General features: G+C 40.7%; 1 protein-coding gene across 2 annotated transcripts in view; it reads left to right on the top strand.

The window, feature by feature from the left end:
• Positions 1-21,619, top strand: part of kcnn2 (potassium calcium-activated channel subfamily N member 2) — a 30,065-nt gene extending 8,446 nt beyond the window's left edge. Inside the window, exons 3-9 of one of the 2 annotated variants that reach the window (XM_022209973.2) lie at positions 9,979-10,397; positions 10,689-10,830; positions 11,473-11,583; positions 11,670-11,797; positions 13,512-13,520; positions 16,378-16,447; positions 19,573-21,619. In XM_022209973.2, the coding sequence (XP_022065665.1) occupies positions 9,979-10,397; positions 10,689-10,830; positions 11,473-11,583; positions 11,670-11,797; positions 13,512-13,520; positions 16,378-16,447; positions 19,573-19,848 (1,155 nt within the window). In that variant the 3' untranslated portion in view covers positions 19,849-21,619. The remainder of the gene's footprint in view (positions 1-9,978; positions 10,398-10,688; positions 10,831-11,472; positions 11,584-11,669; positions 11,798-13,511; positions 13,521-16,377; positions 16,448-19,572) is intronic. The other variant, XM_022209974.2, reaches the window with a different exon arrangement.
• The last annotated feature ends 716 nt before the right edge of the window (positions 21,620-22,335 follow it).

Here is a 22,335-nt window from a genome sequence, read left to right as displayed (position 1 = left end):
GGTGGCTGATGAGTTCAGTCTTTCCTCAAACAGACAGAAAACTTACATTTGGAAAAGTTTTCTCTTCTCCTCACATCAAAGGGGCTCTTTGCCGAGGGGCATTCGTGTTAAGGCCATCGCTATTTCGCCTGTACCTTGTGATGACAGTTCTGCTGAGTTTTCTTAAACTAATGCAAAACGCTTTGGGGGCTGTTCCGTCTTTGATGTGCGCTTTTGTGATAAAAGTCAGCGCTGATGTTTCGCAGTGGCACAATATTACATTTTACAATCTGGAGAAAAGATGAAAAAAAACAAAACAACAACGCACCGTCAGAAAACTGTGCCAGCAAATCCTGCCAAAGCCGAGCTTGGCTGTGCTCGTCGGATCGCCCCTGGGTGCTGCGTATGTGTCAGAGATATGGTGTAACTGCAGGAGACACTCTGCATTTCTCACGGTGAAATCTGTCCTCCACCTGAGACTCCAGACTGGAGTCAGATAACCACCACTGGCTGCTGACCGCAGTGTTTTCACTGAACTTACAGACTTTCAAGGGCAGAGATACCCGGCCTCCCAAAGAGCCCAGAAACCTGAAGATTATTTATTGATGGTATTTACCGAATTGTGCTCTGTGTGTGACTTTAAACCCGGAGATGATTTTAGATTATTAATGTGTGTAACTTGGCCGCAGCCACCGCGCTTTAAAAAAAAGAAGGAAAGATTTATTTCAGCTTTTACTTTGGCTCTGAGAAGTTTTACTTTGCTCGAATAGAAGAATTGCACATGCAAATGCGGAACTTAATCTCAGAAACAAAAACTAAGTGAATCTGCACCAGCTTCAGATTTACTCAGCAAAGTGGCCTCTTAGTGGCTCACTTTGATACCATAAATAAAGCATTGCATTAATGTCTAATTGGACTGAACCTCTCAACCTAATTCACTAATGAGATTGAGCGATTTCATTCTCGGTGACAAGATATATGTTCCCATCTCCACATTACACAGATTAAATATTGAGCTGCACTCCATTAGTTATATTGAGAGTAGTGAAACCAGTAACCAACCCAGCTACCATCGCAGGTGAGCTCCTCTGAGACGCAGACGAAGGACGGCGAATGATCTCAGGACATATTCGGCTCCATTGTCTCTCAACCTGACATGACTAAAGCTCTCCCATGATGAGAAAAGGGCCGTGCACTCCGAGTGATTAGACTGTATTCTGAGTCCATCAGAAAACAAGCTGAATGTCTGAGAGGAACCAGCGAAGCCTGGATTTATCCTCAATTAGAAACAGTCGCCGTATGGGCTGCCTGTTCACCGAGCTCTGTTGGTACAATGCAGCGGATTAACGTGTGTGCTGTTGTACTTTATCGTCACTGTGAGGATTCGATTTTTGGGAATGCGTTTCGGCTAGTTTTCGCCTCTGCAAATGGCTGCTTGAGAGTTAAAGCTTTGAAAAGGATGAAAAAATACAAATCTGTGCACATTTGTCTTCATGCATGTCCATATAACAAATGGAATATTTAAGACTGACATGGATTTAGAGGTCAAAAAACATACAGTATTTTCTCACTTGCCATGACTGAACCCGTGTCTGATTGAACTGCTTTAAAGTTTGAAAATGTGGGGGAAAAAAACACATTATCACAGTGAAACTTCTGATGTCCACATTTTCAGCATTTTTGAGAAATCTTCGAACATTTTTGGTGGAAAAAACAAAATGCTAAAAATGTTTCTTTAAGAACATTCACAAAAAAAATCTACCAAAATCCAGCGAATTTCGCTGGATTTTGGTAGATTTTTTGTGAATGTTCTTAAAGAAAATAGTAGAAATTTTACTGATATATATGTAATCACTTTAGACATTTTTTAGGATTTTTTTTCAAGATTTTTACTAATTTTTTTGAAAATATTTACAAGAATTTTCTTGCCAATTTTGGGGGATTTAAAAAAAATACTTTTAATGAATTATTGGAGTTTTCTTCCTGGAGGTTTTGCAAATTTCTAGAAATGTGGGGAATTCTTTGCTGAATTTTTGGATTTTTTTCAGACAAAGAAACAATATTTTTTGGTGACTGTAAATGAGGACAACAGGAGGGTTAAAGGCAGCACACCAAGTTTGACTGGTATTCCTCCTGTTGGTTCTGTAGCGTGTTTTTTTATTTCCCTTGTGAACAGATTTCAGAGGTTCTTCCAATATTTCACTAATTTGGTTAATCTCTATAATTTTGTATCTCTATGGTTGGGCCAAAATATTATATAATGTTTTCAGGTAGAATCTCATTTCACAATCTGAATCACATTTCTCCCCACTGATTTAGTAAAACTCATGCGATCACATCATCAGCTTTGCATTTGATCTCCATTTCCAATATGATCTGCTTTTCACAAGAGTTAAACTGCCTGTCATGCAGATTTGTTTTGTCCAGTTTATCTATTGGAGGTCTTTGTTTTTGTTCTGAGGGATTTCCAGAGTTACATGGACATTGTTTGTGGGAAATAAATCTTGCTATTGCATTACAGTGTGGCCCTGTCAGTTGTTTCTCCCACCGCTTAGGAACAAGCTACAATATCTCAACCTCTACTAAATTGATTTCCACAGACATCCATAGCCTTCAGAGGATTAATCCTTTGGTGATCCAGTGACTTTTCCTTCAGTGTCACGATAAGGCTCACTTTTAAGCCTTTTTTGGTTGTTTTTTTCTTCTTTAATGAACAATAATAACTACAATGATCCCTTAGTTTTTCATCCGACACCATTATCAGGTCAACATTTTAACCGATCCATTGATTCAGTTTATGATCACCCACAAAACTACTGACGTTCTCATCAGCCGGAGCTTTACTTCATGCTAACTGCTAATGTTTCAATGCTAACATGACAAACTGCGACTGTGAACACGATAAACACAGCGGCATGTTGACATTGTCGTTCTGAGCAGCATCGGGCACTCACTGAAATATTCTGACATTTCAACCTCAGACTGTTATTGGAGTACATAAGACTTTTACTTTTGTGACTTTTTCAAAATTTCAAATTTTCATCTTGAAATTCAAGGCTAGTGAAGTTACCATACAAGGTTCCTTGTCCCTTAGTGGTAAAAAAAAAATATATACATTTCTTAAAATATATATATATATCATCACTTAGAACAACTACTTAACTGTAAAATGTGCGAGTTTTGTCAATCAACCATGGTTAGTTTTGATGTTTCAACTGCAAATATAGAAGAGAATCGAGCCAAAAGTCCATCTTTTCCAACTTCAGAGAAAAGAGAAAGTTTGACACGTTCCAGGCCTCTGCTGATTGGTCAAATGCCACGATGTAGTGCGATGTAACGTAAAGTGATCTTTGCTGATTGGCTGGATGAAAACCACATGCTTCTCCACCTCACTGAGAGGCGGGAGCAATGCCACATTTAAAGTGTGCGGACGTTAACAAAGATGATCACTTGCCCAATGAAGGGTTAACATGGAAATGTTAGCATTTAGCAGCATTTGGCTTTTATTGTTTAAATGCAACTTTTTAATTCTGTGAGCTCCTCAAACAGAAATCCTTGTGCGTTTGCTAGGATGCTGCCTGTGTGCAGCAGTTTGGGTGAACTGAGCCTTTAAGCAACAGAAACAGCAAACAGATTTGCAGCATTTGTCAACTACATTTACTCGGCAAGCGTTTCTCTTTGCTTGGTCAGTTTGCATGAGTTTGACGTATGTTGGGTTACTTTTCTGAGACCCTTTTGATAACTTATTTCTAGTGGATTAGACGACATATAAACTGGACCAGTGTGGATCTACAGTGGACTAAACATTATGTAAACTGGATCAGAGTGGAACTAAACTCGACCTGGATCAGACTCAGAACCAACACAGCAAAAACAAAAGCGCTTTTCGACAAGACGTGGCGCTAAAGGCGATCAAATAAAACGCGAGCACACGGTTTGATCTCAAGTTCTATAAAAGAAAAGTCCAAATTAAACCTGAAGGTGAGCGTGGAGACAGCAGAGCAGTTTGTTCTGAGTTTAACACAAACACTCCTCTCAGCTGATTTACATTCAGAGAGTTTCCACAAATTACTTACAAAGAAAAACTGGTGTATTGGAAAGGAAAGAAATGACAGGAAGCAGTATAGTTTTGGTGCACTGGATGCCAGCAGATAAATCCAATGTGATAAAGACTTCACAGCAGAAGGGACAACAAAACATTACAGCACCTTCCTGCAATTAAAATCACACTATTTTGGACTAATTTCTAATGTTGGTAACTCAAAATTTCTTGATTTGTCCAAGTGTGATCAAACAATGAGTCACTATAATCTGTCTGACCAGCTTAAGTTTGATTTGGGTTCAAAAACTCACTTTCTAAACGTCAGACTTCTAAGTTGCTTTCAGCCTTTGTCAACAAGTTCAGCTCCCGTTCTGATAGCTCTAATTTAAAGTCATTTTATTTGCAGCGTTCAAGCTATTTTCCAGCCTCTAACTAATCTAAAACTCTCCTGGATCACCGGCCGCCTGCCTTAATTCCTCCCCATCAGCGTCTTCCCCTGCATCTTGACAGCGTTTAAAACACACAGTTTATTGTTCTTTCCACAGCAGATGTAGTTTCTTCCACCTCTCTGTCATAACCGCTACCTCTGCTGCTAGCATGGAATATTTCATGCTGTGAGCTAAAGGGCCCTTGAGTATTGTATTTCAGGTCATCCATTACCATAATTGCTTTTACTCACCAAGTAGGCTTTCCTCATGCAACCTGCTTTTAAATGTTTAATTACATTGTTTTGAGGTAACAAACTTTGTAACTGCTTTTGACAGGGTTGGTTTGTTGTTTAAAATGTAAAATAAAACGTGGCTTGCGCTGTGTGCAAACAATAGATTTAGCCGCTTTCAGAGGCCTAATTCTGTAAGTAAGAAACCGTAGTAGAGCGGAGTCACAGCTTGTGTTTCCGTGTCTACATTACACTCACTTGGAAAGCCAAACAGGACGAGCTGTGGTTAGAGTTACACACTTCTCTGACAGATGTCAGTTTGTTAAAGGAGCTCGGTGTCACTCATTTGATATGAACAACTGCCCCTGAAATTTTAATTCACGCGTGTGTTTTTTTGTGTTTGCGGTGAGACTCTGATTGTAGCTTTTAAATAAACACAAACGAGGCTTTTGTGGGGCAGTTGTTAGCATTTGTTCAGGGGCATCAGTTGCAGCCTGTTGTGTTTTTTTCGCGAGGTGCCAGCTTGTTGACAGTTGATATTTCTTGTACAGTAGCTGTTTGACATATAATTGGCTTAGAAGCTGTAATGAGCGGCTCGGTGGAGTTTGTGTGTCGGTGAAGCTGCAGCCTCGCAGCCTTTGAAGCTGTCAGACTGTAGCATGTGGAGCGTTCATGTATGTCTGTGAGGAGAGCGGCGGCGCGAGGCTTTATTGATTTTTCCTGTGCGCTCTCTTTGTCCTTGAGTCGAACACGATGAATGGTGGTGGTGGTGGGGGGGGGGGGGGGGGGGGGGGGCTTTCATTCCGATGCACGAAATATGACTATTTCAGCAATTCCATTTTTATGTAACGAATCGGTGCTAAATTTACAATCTAGGTCACTGATCCCATTAGCCCTTCAGGAGTGGGACAGGTTCTTTTTTTCTTTTCTTTTTTTTTTAGAAATTCCAAATTAAACTAAATGGAGAGTAGCTGGCACGTTGCCGAGTCGTGACGTGTGCCTCCAGTATGAACATTTTATCGTGTCGTACCGGTAAAGGAGCGGTTTTGACTCGTCCGCTGTATTTCACACTCAGGCAGCAAAGAACCTGTGTTAAATTTGTGGAAGGAGGCTGAGTTCTGGCATTTATTTGGACCTTTCCTGTGACGCAGAAACATTGCAAAAACCCTTTGCCCCCAATTCATCAGCTCCCACCCTAAATTTTAACTTAACAGTTGGGGGAAAAGGGACAGTAAAGGTGGTGCTGTTGGCTCCCAGAATGAGGTAAAGCTTAGAAAGGTGGCTGAACAGGTGGAGATATCAAAATACACCAAGACAAAAATGAACACAATTACAGATCGGATCAAAATGTCAACATAATTGTGAAATAAATACAGTAAATTAGGCTGAGAGCAGTGCAGCTGACTTCATTAATACAGCTGCTCTCTTGGCATCTCCACTGATTTCAGGGTATTAAAGTGAGAAATCTAATGTAATGCAATTAAGACACTCTAAGATTAAGGTTGGAAAGTCATTTTTTTACATTCTCTCTGGAATCTGCAGGCCAAAGAGGTTACATAAATTCCTGGATATGTAGGGCAGAGATCAGTGGAGATTTAAAGTGAGGTGTTTAAACTTGTGATTAAATGTTAGTACAAATCTTTTTTATTAAAATAGGATGAATCTCACATCAGAAGTGGATCTATAAGTTGCCAAAACTACGATGGAGATAACAAATATGCATTTTGTTCAGCAGTATTCTGTCTGAAAAAGCTCTGAGGCCACTGGGGGGCTTCGGCATTTAAATATTTCACCTATTAGGAGAAGACGTTGGGTTGCAGCGAGCATACATTATATAACAGGTTAGCAATTACTGCAGGTCAATGCTGTGAAATCAACCACTGGCAAGTGGAAATTTGTCTTCTCTCCTTGCATGATTGTTTTTCACTTTTGTGATTCATGGCTTATCCAACTAACTATTTCAATGTGTTATTCAATCTTTTATCAAAGAAAAAACACTAAATTCATCAAGAAAAATCAGTGCTCTTACAATATAACACTCAACCTTCCTCCTTCTCTGACCCCTGGTCCTCCCCTGATCATTTTCGTCCCTCCAGCTCTGAGCTGAATGATGAACAGACGTGCACAATCGCCTCTCTAGTTGCGTTCAGCTGTGAGCAAAAACATTGTCCCCTACGTGCATATTTTCGTTTTACAGTCTGAGAAGTCACTGGACGGCCCATAATTCATTACCGAGCACATTAGGGAGGGTTCCGACAAAGTGTAATGGTGCAGTTTTTCTTTCTCCTATGGAAAAGGCATCTGCCCTCGTGGCAAAAACAGCCACCAGGAAAGCCTCGCTGGCGTTTGCTGACAGGAACGTTTTGCTGAAATATCTACTGCCACTTGTGACGGCTTGTACAGGCACAGGACCTTGACGTGATTGAGTGGATGGAGCAGGAGCAGCTGTGGAGGAATATCAGCGACGTGTGTCAGAGAGAGGAATTATTTAACGAATGCAGGGGAGGTTAATGTGCTTTGATAGTGTTTAATCTGCAGCCTGTACCGGCAAATATAAAACTGCGTAAAAGGGGAAGGAAGATTGAGACAGTCCGTCTACAGCCATAAGCATGATCAGGGATCACTGTGGACGAGCAGGTGATGGCAGTCATGAGCTCTGCCATTAGTTCTGGGTGAATAAACTGCAGTGAATCTTAGAGATTTCTGCAGATTGGATTGAAAGTGATGAAGAGGAGGAGGAGCAGCAGAGTGACCATGTGAGGGAGCTGCTGTGTGTGACAGAGGACAGGGTGGAGAAGAGCGATGAGAGGCGTTCAGATCCACACTCTGAGGTCCCCGGTGGAACAGCCCACCTTCTGGTCGGGGGTGGCCAGGCGATCAGAACCTAATGCTAATGTGGAGGCGGCAGATGTTCTCATCATTATAATGCTTTGAAGTTGAAAATGCTCACTGCGTGCTGCTAATGCAACGCTTGACGTGACACTTTCTGTTGTTGGTTTGGGGCAGAATATAGTCATCAAGAAGGAGAAAGATGTACAAAATAGAATAACCAATGTCTCACTATTTACAGTCTGCACCTGGGTCAGTATATAATTGCAGGACTTTTTGCGCCAGTTGAAATTTTTGCCGTTTTCAGGCCTAAAATCAACATGTCTGGATATAACCAAACACCACATGGCATTTTTACACAAAGATTCTTCTAAATATTATATATACAATTGGGGAAAATTTAAATTGAAAGTTATTTATAAAGATATTGTAGTAAACCTGTTGACATGCCATAAATCCACACGTGACTCACACACTGCTTTATATTAAATAACTCAGGAAGCCTTGGAGTCTTCCAGTCTTTTCTTCAGGAGGAAATGACATCATGTGGAGCAGGTCAGGTGATCTGGAATTAACACACTTCCTTAAGAGGTGTTTTAGTAATGGGGAACTTAGTTGAAAGTGATTTCTCAGACACAATTTGTCATTTTCTAAATAAAATTTGATATATTGCCAAATATCTGTCATGGTTATCTCAATTTGATAAAAAAAAAAAAAACATTTTTGAATAAACTCATTTTGTTATTGTTTAGCTAATTAGAAGATGGTTGTTATTAAATTCAGACGATTATTTAACTTGACATTTTAGTGATATCCATTCATTTTTTTATTAACAAGTGACTGTATCCATAATAAATAATTATGGAACTTGTAAAGACGTGATCATAATGAACAACAAAAAAAAAACATTTTTTAACTTTTAATAAAAAAATCTAAGTAAGATATATCCCTTGGACTTCAAAAGTCCCTCAATTATACATTGACCCAACTATTGTACACAGTCTTTATAAATATGCCGTTTTCTTTCTTTTTCTCGTTAATTTAGTCTATTTATTGTTAAAACATGGTGAAAATGGCCTCATACAATACATCCTCGTAGCCTAGATGATCCAGTGGTCTTCAAATGTCATGTTCTATCAAAACAGAAGTTAAAACCACCAAAATATTCAATAGTTCGACAGTTGTTGGCTATTTAACTAGTAAAATAATAATTTCAGCTTTTATTTTTTTTCGTTGTTTTCTATAGCCATCTAAAAAAAATTTCAAGGAGAGAGATGTGTGAAATAGACCAGCCCACATCTGAACATTTACTGTATGCACCGATTACACACAGTCTTGATAAATGTGCCATTTTTTTCCTGATTAGTCAACAAAAGTTGTAACATCAATAGTTGCTCATTATTTTAGTACTGACTGATTAGTAGAATGATGGTCTCAGCTCTTATTTTTGCACTTTCTTAGCATGTTTTGCTCCAGTACACATTTTTACTCAGTGTGGACTCATTTTTAGCTGCAGTAAAAAATCCTGTTCGTCTGTGGAAACAAAAACTATGAGAAGTACAAAGAACTTGTTCAGTTTGAGAAATGTATAATTCTATATGTCATTTTAAAAAATTGCTTCTGTGATTATTTTTATAACATTTAGACAGAACTTGGAACCAGGTGCCCACAGGTGTTACCAATAACTGAACAAAGCTGGTGGCTTCATATACAATCGAGATTTTACTACTTACACCTCGTTTCCCATCTGCTCTGTGTAAACATATTCTGCAACTCAGCTGAAAAGTCCGTGAATTTTGCTACATGACTGTTGGTCCCCGTTGACTCTCTAGCGGCTTTGTAGATGTGCCAAAGAGAGCACAGTTTTATTTTTTACAGAACATAGTTTGAGTAAATGGTTCACTTTAGACAAATCCCTAGATGAGCCTATTATTTAGTTACATTTTCCGCAGCGCTGTGTGTCAAGCATTATTAATTTTGGCAATTTCAAAAGATAAATCTGTCAATGGAATTTTGGGTTTGAGAGGGTTAGTTTCACTTTAATATTAAAAAGCTTGAAACTTAAAGCTTAAAAATGCATGAAGGTAGTAACAAATGGTTTCTAAAAGGCAAGACAGACATTAAATTATATGTGAAATGTATTTAGAAAAACAAAGGCGTAATGTTTGATTGTTCCAGCTTTCACCACATACCTTTGTACATATGAGGGGCATTTCTGGCCTTGAAAGACGACATGACCCCTGTCATATGACTTATTTGTCATTTTCTCAGGCTACACCTCCAAACATTGTTCCGACCATTGGTTTTTAACAAATGTGGCTCAAAAAAAATGCAATTTAATGACTCCGAGCAATTTGTGACTTATTTTTTAATGGGTTTAATGATTTCCTGTAGCTTTGCTGTGTCAACATGATGAAAACATATGCCGTCTTTTACCCTCCATCAGCCTCACTATGCCCTCTCCTTGCAGCTATTTATGGTGGACAACGCAGCTGATGACTGGAGGATAGCCATGACATATGAGCGCATCTTCTTCATCTGCCTGGAGATCCTGGTGTGCGCCATACACCCCATCCCCGGGAACTACACCTTCACCTGGACAGCACGCTTGGCCTACTCCTATGTGCCATCCAAGACGGATGCGGACGTGGACATCATCCTGTCCATCCCCATGTTCCTGCGGCTGTACCTCATCGCTCGCGTCATGCTGCTGCACAGCAAGCTGTTCACCGATGCGTCGTCCCGCAGCATTGGGGCACTCAACAAGATTAACTTTAACACACGCTTTGTGATGAAGACCCTCATGACCATCTGTCCCGGCACTGTGCTGCTGGTCTTCACCATCTCGCTATGGATCATCGCTGCATGGACAGTGCGAGCTTGCGAGAGGTGCCTGGATCAGTTTCTCATGCTATGCCGTGCCGCTCAGCATGAAACATAGATAAGGAATAAAAATAGATAGCGTACAGACGTCCTAGCTCACTCTGTGTCTGAACATCCAGATAGAAGGATTTACAAATGCTGTAAGGAGAGATTGCAGAATCCTGACAGAGCAGTTGATACTCTCTTTTTTCCTTCTGTTTCTAAAATGAGTTTTAGCTGTGAGGAGAAGCTGGAGTGCAGCAGCTTCTGCAGGTGCATGAAGGCGAGTCAATCTATTGCATTTATTATTTATTACAGGTACCATGACAACCAGGACATAACCAGCAACTTTCTCGGAGCCATGTGGTTGATCTCAATCACGTTTCTTACCATTGGATATGGAGATATGGTCCCGCATACGTACTGTGGGAAAGGAGTCTGCCTCTTGACTGGCATTATGGTGAGGATACAGCAGACTGAGAACTATTTCTCCGTTTGCGAGAATGTTGTCAACCTCAAAATTAACCCTCCTGTTGTCTTCATTTTTGGACACCAAAAAACATTCTTTCCTTGTCTAAAAAAATAAATAAAAAAAAAATCCAAAAATTCAGCAAAAAAATTCCCCCAATTTCTGGAAATGTCAAAAATCTTCAGGAAGAAAATTCCAATAACTCCTTAAAAGTTTCCCTTAAAAGTTTTACTCAAAAAATCCCCCAAATTTGGCAAGAAAATTCTTGTAAATATTTTTTAAATGAATAAAAATCTTCCAAAAAATTCTAAAAATATCTAAAGTGATTACATATATACCAGTAAAACTTCTAATATATTCTTGAAGAACATTCACAAAAAAAGATGATTTTTATGTGAATGTTCTTAAGAAACATTCAACATTTCTTTTTTTTCCACCAAAAAAATGTTCAAAAATTTCCCAAAAATGTGGACATCAGAAGTTTCACTGTGAATTTTTAAATTTTTTTCCACATTTTGAAATTTTAAAACGGGTCAATTTTGACCCGCAGGATGACACAAGGGTTAAAGTGCAGGCACTGACATGCTGCTGATATTTCTTGACCGAATCAATGTGACTGTGATTCTGTCGTAGGGCGCTGGCTGTACTGCCTTGGTGGTGGCTGTGGTGGCGAAGAAACTGGAGTTAACCAAAGCTGAAAAACACGTTCACAATTTTATGATGGACACCCAGCTAACAAAAAGAGTAAGTGAAGAAGCGACGCACTCACATCACAGACGCTCCACCAGTTCGCAGTCGTGACCGAATGTCTCTTCTTTTTATGCCTTCAGGTGAAAAACACAGCTGCGAATGTTCTCAGGGAGACGTGGCTCATCTACAAGAACACCAAACTGGTGAGGAAGATGGACCACGCCAGAGTCAGGAAGCACCAGAGAAAATTTCTCCAAGCCATTCACCAGTAGGTGCCCTGATCTTAACCCTGACCTGTGTGGGTCTGACACCTTTTATCCTGCAGTACATTCATGTGACTGACCGCTGCAACACAAAGCTGAAATCTGAATTGTTTGACACCTGTAGCAAAAAATTATGTGCTCGCATTATTGAAGGATCTTGTTCTTCATTACCGTGTTTCACCTGACTTGACTAACTTTACAGATGTGCTAATGAGCTGGGCTGTTGATTCTGCATGTAAAATATGCTGGGGAACTAGATTTATGCAAATATTATTCACTGATCCACTCGAGGTTCTTGTACAGCATTTGTAATAAAAGCAGGGAATGAATTGTCATTATGAGAGCGACATATTTTCTCTGTGTAAGACTCATTTTACCATGAAATATTCCGCAGTCACAGAATTCACAGCATATTGATTTCCCTCCTGTTCGCCTTTCGCTGTCACATTGGCTCTTGTGTGTCGGCTGCGCTGTGAGTCAGATGTCAGACTGACCTCAGGGCTGACACATTTGGGTTTCTACTTCTCTAGTGGCTGGTCAGATACTTACCTGTCAGCGAGTCTTTTAGTGGGTCCCCAGGGACCCTCAAAGTGCTACCTAACTCCAAAACAGTATTGATTTTAGCCTCACCTCGCTGTTGTTTTTCTTCAACCTACAGTGCTCACCAGCACACCCACCCTGTGGCGTCTTTCAGTAGCTGGCAATCAGCTCGGAGCTTTATTTAAACAAATGAACAGCGATGCTATTGATGTGTAGCTTTACCTTCAAGGGAAGTGTTGCTATGTTTCTTTGCTTTCTGTGGTTTGATTTAAGGATCTCTGTGGTTTCCCCTGTGCAACTTTGATTTGCTCATGAATCTTTTGAACGCACATTTATGTTTTAAAGGCATCGGGATGTTTAATTACAAGGTAGGAAAACAAATATGCACAAAATGTCTGTTGTCGCCACCAGGTTTGTGCGGTTTAATAGCGTTTTCTCCTTGTTGGTTTCTCAAGTCATTACACCCTCGCTGTTGTGTTCGGGCGGTTTGCAGCAGAGATGACAATGTCTCATGTCCACCTCCTGTTCTCTAGGACAGCCTAATAATGGAAATGGCTTTGAGCTAAAGCTAAATCTATACAGAACCAGATTCGGTGGGAAAAAGTCACGTCCAGCTCTGTGTGCAGGGACAAACTGCTCAGCGTGGTGTCGACATCCTGCCATCACACCTTTGTCTTAGAAAGATTTGGCTTTCTATGGGAGATCTGCCTGTAGCACATGTGCAGAGCTGCGATGCACGAAGTCCGGATTGAGATTAATATAGAGTAAGAGTGTCCTGACAAGTGGAGGGTTGTAAAAAGACCTACAGGCGTCCTTGACTTGTCAAGAGGTGCCGGTAAACATCAAATCGCATATCGTCACGCTTGTTCCCTCTGGTAAAAGCTGCGAGACGGCATGAAAAGTTTGCTTGCAAGTCTTCATCGGCCCCCGCAGAGAATGTGAGGTGCAAACTGTTGTTAAATGGGGGCATAGATGCTTTGAGGCGCCGTCAGCGACACACTGGTTCCAGGAAGAAACACCGCAAAAGTCAGGAGAGGCGACAGTATAGCGAGGAGGGTGACAGACTTGAGCAGAAACAGATTTTTGCCATCTGAATATGTTTATCTGATGTTGTAATAATTCATTTGTCTACTTCATGTTTCCTTTTTTTTTCCTGTTTGTGTCGACACAATGCAATAGAGCTCGAAAGTAAGTCTTCGCCTCACACGTAGATACAGACCTGTTGTGTGCATGCTAACGAGAGCTTGTCCTTGAACCCAATAATGTTACTAAAAAAAATAACACTCCCTCATTTGATAAGTGAAATTCATGCCTCAGAAACGTTTCGTTTCACACATCACAACCACGATGCTGCCAGATTATTTTGCTACGAAGGCTTGCAGAGTAGCAAAGCACACTTTAGCCTCACAGCTCTTTAGGCCTTATTGCTGAATGGACACATGCTGCACATTTATACACACTCACAGATGCATATGAAGTGAATTTCAATTATCAGTGATGGAGGGTGTTTTTCTTTCCATTTCTGCATGGATGTGATGAGACTTTGATCTTTAATCAGAAAGCCACTGATTAAACTCCAATCAACTGTGTTTTCACGTACCGAAGGATGACGACTAGAGCTCTACAGGAGACAGACCTGCAGTAGCACAAGTATACGATTTTACATCCCTCAAATGTCACGTTATGCAACTGAGCCGTCGTGCTCATACAGATCAGGGCTCAGGGTCATCTTTCGGCGAGTGGAACCATTGTTACGCCTGTTACGACATTTGCAGCCACATTTCCTCCATTTCCCCGTTGGATGACACAGTAGCGGGCCCAGTGTTACCACGGCTGGTAAACAAAATAACAAGCACACGCAGCTGTCATGTGAGAAATAATTAAGGCGAGGGAGCAGCAGATGCACTTCAGGTCATTTGGACGGTTACAATTTGCCACACCGTAGGCACACATGCAGCCAAATGTGTAGCAGAACGTTTAAAGCTGCACCAGCTGTGAACTCAAGTGTCTCAATACTGTCAGACCGATTCCCCTCCTCTGGGAAAACGCTGTCCCTTTCCATCCACAAGGTTGAAGCAGGGAATCATAGCAAGAAGCAGGACAGCAAGTGCTTGTTAGCTGGGAGATCAGTGAATTGGAGAAACGGGAAAGTGACCTGAGAGGAAGGTCAGGGTAAAGCCTCCAAGCAATCCCGTTTGTGCCGGGGAGAGGCTGCAAACTGTGAGCGACACCGTGAAGCTGTCAGCAGGGATGAGGAGGGAAAGAAAGGAAAAAAACTAAACGTTAGACTGCAGAATGTTCACCCTGTCCATTACACTGAGGGGGAAAATTTGCATTTCTTTCCACAATGAGGCAGACGGAGGTCATTACAAAGAAAGCAAGTTGGGAGGGTGAAAAATATGGAGCAGCACTAACTGAGATTGCCTTAACAGATTTAGTGGGGTATTGAAAATCTTAGCGTAGCTCTTTTCCTCCCTGATGAATAGCAAGCAGATTTAGAGTGCTCATTCAAAAGGAGAGCTGCCCACGACGAGTGATTGACTGAGGAAAAGCGACACAGAAAATAAAGGAGGCTGCCTCGTCCTGACCTCCAGCTGCTCCGTGCTTCGACCTCATCTGACAGCTATTGGTCATCCAACTGTGAAATGTCTAATTCTAACAGGTCTTACATCAACTGCATTTAACATTGAACTATCTACTAGCTTTCATAATGTCAGCGAGGCTACCTCCTTCCTTTGTTTGTTTCATTTAACCACCTGAATAATAAAAGTGCTATTTTTTGCAACATAGTACGTAGAGTCTGCTCTGTATGAAGCATCTCAGGCCTCAGTTGTTAGGACATCTTCCCCTTTTGCCTGTAGTTTTCCTTTAGTGACTCTTGTGGCACCCTCTGTTGGTCTAACCCGTCATCTTCGCTCCACATTTGCCTGTCTTCAGGAAACTGAAAAATGAACCTGCGTTGCATGAGAATGGATGTATCTCAACTAATTAGCAGACTCCCCAAAGGCCTCCTTTAATCCCCCTCTTGATCTTCATGAACGTGTGCATCTGATTGACACACAACCTAATCATCACCTTAAGTTATTTGTACAGATTATTATTATGATTATCTCCAAAAATCTAGTGGAAACTCGCCATCATGATGCATACCATTCTGGGTGAATCAGGGGGAGAAAAAAAAAAGTCTTTAAGATCTTGAAACCACGTGTGGTTGACACCCTACAATACTGCACAGTTGCTGTTTTTGCGCCCCCTGAGAAGATCATTAAAAACAGGCTTCAGAAGCCTAATTAAACAGATGTGAATTATTTAAGCATGTTGTATGAAGCAGGTGAGGTATTCTTTCAGACTCTGCAAGAAGGATTTCTGATGACAATGAAGGACCGTATTTGCAAGTTATTTCATCTCATAAGCTGGAAAAATGAGACCTTTTGAGCCATTTTTCTATTCCTGACACAAGATTAATAGGATTTCTTTAAATTATCAGGATATATTTTATGTTTCTGTTGAAGAGAAACCAGAATGCTGCTATCTAAATGTTAAACATTAGCCTCTGTGTTAATATAAAACAGACATCTTTGTCTTTTTGAGTGACTAAATAATTTATAAGTTGGTTTAAGCTGACGGGACCTTTAAAGAAACAGCCGTGGGCCTTTTTTTTTTTTTTTGCCGTTTCATAATCTCAAATATCAAGCAGATATAGGGCTCGATAAAGGCTGTTTGCACTGCATAGGTGCTCTGGTGTGAGTATTTAGTGTGGTTGTGTGTCTTGGTTGAGTAGGACGCAGAGCTGATCTCATTCCCCTCCGTGGCAGCTCTTCCTCCCTCTGTGGCCTCCTTATCCACTTGCATGCAGCTCAACCAAACAGACTGACCCCTGCAATCCCTGCATTCTCTACACACATCCTGTGCATGTCCTGGGAGTGTTTCTCCATGTGTATGCCTTGCGTGTGCACAAATTTAAAAGAAATTTAAAAAAAAAAAGAAAACAAAATGATCGACTGATAGCGTTGATTTATTGGGTTCTGAATGGTCTTGTGTTCAGATTGAGAAGTGTTAAAATGGAGCAACGCAAGCTGAATGACCAAGCAAACTCACTAGTGGACCTTGCTAAGGTAAGCTAGACTAACAGTCTCCTGCTGCATCAGGTTTCTCTCCTCTGTGTGACTGAATTCAGTGCATGCTAGTTTCACTCGCTGAGTTAGTTGTGTTTCCTCATATAATCAAAGTCTACAGGTGTCAAATAAACAGACAGGCTTTACATCTGGGTGACGATTCAGGTTGACTCACTCACTTGAGAGTGTTTGGGTGTGAAATATTAACTTCTCTTCATTTTACTGTGCAAAGGGCATCCTCTTTCTCTTCTTGAAAATAACTGAATGAGAGCAACAAGAGCCTCTCGTATGCGAAAACCCCCAGTCCAGTTTTTCACGTTATGTATTCTCTGATGTTTGTCTCCAGACGCACTAAACAGAAGTCGACAAACCTTAGGGAAAGACCAGGCAGTGCGCCAGCCTGACACAGCAGAAACAGTAACCTGGGAAGGGAGACACACTGTGATCTGATGATTCAGCCAGAAAATGAAGGCAGAGAAAAAGAGGAGAGAAAGGCAGAGCACTCCGACATTCAAAAGTACATCACAGTCAAACTGGATTCAGGCCAGCGTGTTGTGAAAGGTGTTGGTTAATATCGCCTGATCGCCTCGTGCTGTAAAACAGCAGCAGGAGTTGGGATATGACACTGGACGAGGTGGCGTCTGGCTGCTCAGCCGGATCTGTAATTGTTGCTTTAGGAGCCTGTATCCAGAGGAGGGCAGTGTAGCTTCACTCTGTTCATGCTCTCAGTGGAAAGATGGAGCTAAATAGAGCTGAACATATCTTTGGAAGATGCATCACCACTGCAGTGCTCTGTGAAATTCCTCAGATCACAATGTATCCCCTTAATTCATTATCTCCTCCACAGTCTCTCGTAGACTCTCCCATTCAGCGTGACGTCAGTGATGCAGCATTTGTTAAATGACGTTTCCTCCCACAGCATTTTTGTCACGTTTGCCGCTTAGGCTGAATTGCATATCTATAAATTCAAAAGAAAAAAAAAAAAAAAAAAAAAAACTCTCTCAAGCTGCTGCTCCTCTCTCATTATCTGCTCCACAAATGGCTTCATAGTGTCAATTTGTGGTTTTTATTTTACGGTTGAAGTGGATCTGTAATAACCACCTGTATTCTTGCTCTCTCGCCTGTATTTATGGCATTTGTTCCCTTGTGAAGACGCTTTTCCTGCCCTCTAATATGCTCCTGTTTCACTTCATATGATCTGTAGATGCAGACGTTGGTTAGTTTGGCTCTACATGCAGAAATCTGTGGGAGATGATAATTCCGTACACTCAAGTGTTGTATGTTTATTAAATTGCATACAAAATCTATTGGAACATCTTCATGTAAGCAACCAAGGGTGAGATTATGCGAGTAGCAGAACACAGTGGAAATCTCATTTCTACTCTAGCAGCCTCGCTAAGCGATGTCAGTGCTTCTTTAGTCCTCACTGATTCACATATACAGCCTATCCCCATCATTCCCGCCTCAAATCAGAAGAGCACAAGGTAAGTGATGGATGACATCGCCTCTAGGCTGCCAGGGATTATTAGAGCCTACGCTGAATAATACCTCAGAAGCCGCCCTCTAGCAGCATCACTCCCGCTCCTCATCCGAAATGTGACACGGATTTCTCAGACTGCTGTTGGCTGTTTTGGAAGACTGAACCTCGGGGGTTTTAGAAAACAGCAGCTACAGTATATTTTTAAAGACTGCTAACAGATGGCTGATGCATCAAAAGAGCAGAAAGCGTCATGCAAAGTCAGCAGACACCTTTCCTGTCTCCTCAAGGTCACAGACTAATGCACTCAGGTCTGCACGAAAACATCAAGTCCTGTAAACTGTCCGTATAAAAGCTGCCCTTCTAGTTTATTTTCTGATAGGAAGCATGCTGGTTCTCAAGATAGAAACTCGGTTGCATAAAAAACAACTGATATTTTTCTGACAGATTGTGGAAGTTACTTCGCCGCATTTAAAGTTTTTGCCAAGAAAATAAATAATAGTCCACAAAAGTACCAAAATAAAAGTATTAACTGTCATGTCGCCTGAATTTTCTTGCTGATAACTGATCATTTTTATTTGTCAGCAGCCAAAACTGCCATTTTATGTTGCTGAAACTAAAGGATAGATTCACATTTTTTCAACTGTCTTTAAACAATATTCACATGCCAACACTATAAAAAGTTCATCCTTGCTCGAATCGTTTCGTGTGTTTATACAGGTCACACAGAAATTCCACCTTAAAACCATATCAGTGAGTGCAGTTGCTTCCAGTTTGTGCCACTACCTTCACTTAGCAGGCAAACACTCAACTGTAGCTCAAAGAGGGGAGTTTGTACTAAAACAGATCAGAAACTATACTTAATTTAGATTTACCCGACATTTAAATGCATTTATACACAGTGCTTCTAAACTAAAAATCACTAATAGTGCAGCTAGAATGTGAGGATTGCTTTAAAATTTGTCCACAGGCATTGACTAGCATCCTAAAAACACATCTCTGTGCATTAAACTTACATATTTAGAAGTTTTTTTTAGGATTTATCAAGTGTCCACCTCTATTTCCACCCATCCATCCACTATCAGCTGCAGCTCAAACACACCAGCTCGCCTTTGACACTACTCAAACACCGTAGAATTGCTCTATGCAACACAATGGAAGTCCCACCCTACAAGTTGGCAGGATATGTGCCTCTGAACCTGTGTTTTTGTCGTTGGTAGACTGCAGTTTGGAGGTGGAAATGCTCAGTCGTGACACTGACTGCCCATTTTGCTCATGTTTTCCAGCATATTAAAAACAAAACAAAATGAAGATTTTAAGGAAAAATAACTTAATTTTCATCAAAAGGGGCCTTTAAGATAGACTTGAAAAATGTAAACATGTTATTTACTGGGTTTGTTTTGCTTGTTAGATGTGTTTTATTGTTTTAAGTCAGTCTGAACTTAATGTATTGTGAAAGTCAGTTGTATTTCTTGTATTTGCTTTCCTCTCCTTTTCAGAATGGACTCTGCACTTTCAACTTCACCTTGTACTGAAGTGTTGTTTATCTGTAATCCTGTTTTTATTCAGTGTTTTCAGGTCATCCATCAAAAGTAACATCAGTTTGGAAAAAGATGGCATTAAGTGTGTTTCCTCTCTCCTGTTCCAGACTCAGAACATCATGTATGACATGATATCGGACTTGAATGAACGAGGAGAGGACATGGAGAAGAGGATTGCCCTGCTGGAGACAAAGCTGGAGACTCTACTGAGTAACTTACAAGCTCTGCCTGGACTCATCAGCCAGGTGATCAGCCAGCAGCACAGGGACTTCCTGGAGGTGCAGCTCCAGCCTTACGACAAACACAGCCCTGAGCGCTCACAGTCAGTGTCCCGACGGAGGTCGTCCTCCACAGCACCACCCACCTCCTCCGAGAGCAGCTAGAGTCCAAGGGGAATGCCTCCACTGAAGACTTTTGCCATCATATGGCCAAGTTGCATTTATCGTAAAGCCTTATGGTTTCAATAAGTATTATCCAAATTCTGATGACAGAATCCAAGACACTGGGGACAATGCATTTTAATGGATAACTTCATGCTGTTATTTGTTTTTTATTACCTCAAAAGATGTTGTTATCCTTGCTCTGGTGACATGACCACAAATAATGGCGCTTCCCTCAGTAAAAACTAAAAGGCCTATCGATGGGGCTGTGATAAGAACTCTACTCCATCTCTATGCAGAGGTAGCCAGTTTTAGGTGGCAAGGTTACCAAGTGTGAAACTATTGCACTAAAATAGTGCTTCTCACAGACTTTGTGCTTCTGCTGGCTTGATTCAGTTGCTGTGTTCCTCGATGCAAACTGAGAGACCACTGAGAAATCAGTCAGGGAGCATGTCAGTGATACTGAGGAAAAGTGCTGTGTTTTCTGGACTGGAGTGAACCGACAGCAGAAGGCAGATGAAAATCGCTCCTACACACTGTCACTCAGAGATAACTTAAAAAGCTTGAAATGAGGAAAAAAAAGCATATATCTTTTAGGTTAGAGACAGCATCAACTATAGCGGTTTTCTTTTGCAGAGTGCCCCTGTAGAATGACTATTTTTGGGGCGACGTTGCAAATAATTTAATCCTCTAGTCAAAATGAATGCATCGAAATCTGTACTTGCACTTACTTTTTAATCAATGCACTTCAATGCTGACTGACATATGATATAAAGATGCGTTGCTCATTAAAAAGAAGAACATTTGAGATGTTTGGGCATGGGTTATTACTGTCAACTCTCAAGTTGTGGCTAGTGTTGATGAATCAAGTCAAAGCCCCTTTTCTGTTTCTCACAAAGATGCATTCACATGGACCTCTGAGGTCTGTAGGAATGTATCGGTGATCATAAATTCAGCAACTCTCCTCCTGTCTTGCTGTGTCTCACCTCCTGTCCTTCTTTCTTGTGCTATTTATGCTTGCTGTCATCCCAGCTGGACAACAACAAAATGCTGAACAACAACCGTAAACCGTATCTACCTTTTAAAAAGAAAATGCCTATTTTTATATATTTTGACGAGGACAAGCACACCTCTTACAACTAAACAAACAACAACGAGGATCCACGAGGCAGCAGATTCAGCATATCTAGCACACGGCTTGAGATATATCGGACTGGAGTTAAGACACATTAAGATGTCTGTGAGGTACTTTCCTGAACTGATTTAAAAACTGCATTATTCCTCCAACTGCATTTTTTTTTAAAGCAAATGCTTCAGATGACACTGTTGGCTGAGCTGGAAGAGCAGAACTGGTAAATCCACCCACAGTGGCCAGTTATTCATTAGATTCTGACGTTTTAATGTCCAAAATAGAATAATTTGATTTGACTCAAACGGCCTCCTCAGCCATTCAAACTGTTTATTTCTAGATAAACTGTGTGAAAAGCCCTTGAGGTGGCCGATATCCCATCCAGACATTAATATTCAGCGTATGACTGTGGTTGTTCATGCAACTTTTCGAGGTTCACAGCATGGGTCAGAGGAGATCACTCATCTAATCAGCAGCACTGGTATCGTTCAACCAGCTCACCCACAAAACCAATAAATCAATTAGAAGGTCAACAAAGCAACAGATGTTCAGTCCACAAACTTTAGCAGCATAGAAACCAATGAGAGATGATACTGTATGCGAATTAAACGATAAACAATTAAACAATAAAAATACACAATTTAACCAGCCTGAGTCTGTTTTTCATTATCTGAAGATTTGTATGCAATGGGACAAATTAAAAGGTGAGTTTATGTACATGTGCATTAACAAGTAACAGAATTACATCACTGTGACTGCGTATATCATGGTTCACATCATGTTTCATTAAATCTGGCATGGCAGCCTTTCTTATTTTCCTGCTGATCAACCAATAGGTTTTCATGACTGTATGTTCAGGGTAAATTGTGCCCTCGACTCTAACTTGCAGGCATTATAAAGTAGATGGTACGGGACTTACCATGTTCTGCACCGGACCATTTCACTGCCTCACTCTGTTGGTACACCTGCAAAAATGAACAAAACAGACCCTCAGTACATGCTTTTTCATCTAGGTTTTAAGGCTGTTCATGTCTGTTTTGTTCTAGAGAAACAATGAATTGATCTTATGGTCATTTGGGTCAATATACAATTGCGGGACTTTCTGTATCATAGTTGACATTTTTGCTGTTTTCAGGCCTAAATTCAACATGGCCGCCTCTAACCAAACACCACATGGCATTTTTACACAAAGATTCTTCTAAATATTATATATACACAATTGAGTAAAATTGAAAGTTATTTATAAAGATATTGTAGTAAACCTGTTAACATGCCATAAATCGACACTTGACTCACACACTACTTTATATTAAATTGCTCAGAAAGCCTTGGAGTCTGGCCAGTCTTAAACAGTTTAAGTG

The sequence above is a fragment of the Acanthochromis polyacanthus genome, chromosome 18, assembly GCF_021347895.1.
Source record: "Acanthochromis polyacanthus isolate Apoly-LR-REF ecotype Palm Island chromosome 18, KAUST_Apoly_ChrSc, whole genome shotgun sequence".
Classification (NCBI taxonomy): Eukaryota; Metazoa; Chordata; class Actinopteri; family Pomacentridae; genus Acanthochromis; species Acanthochromis polyacanthus.
This window is presented reverse-complemented; position numbering and strand designations above follow the sequence as displayed.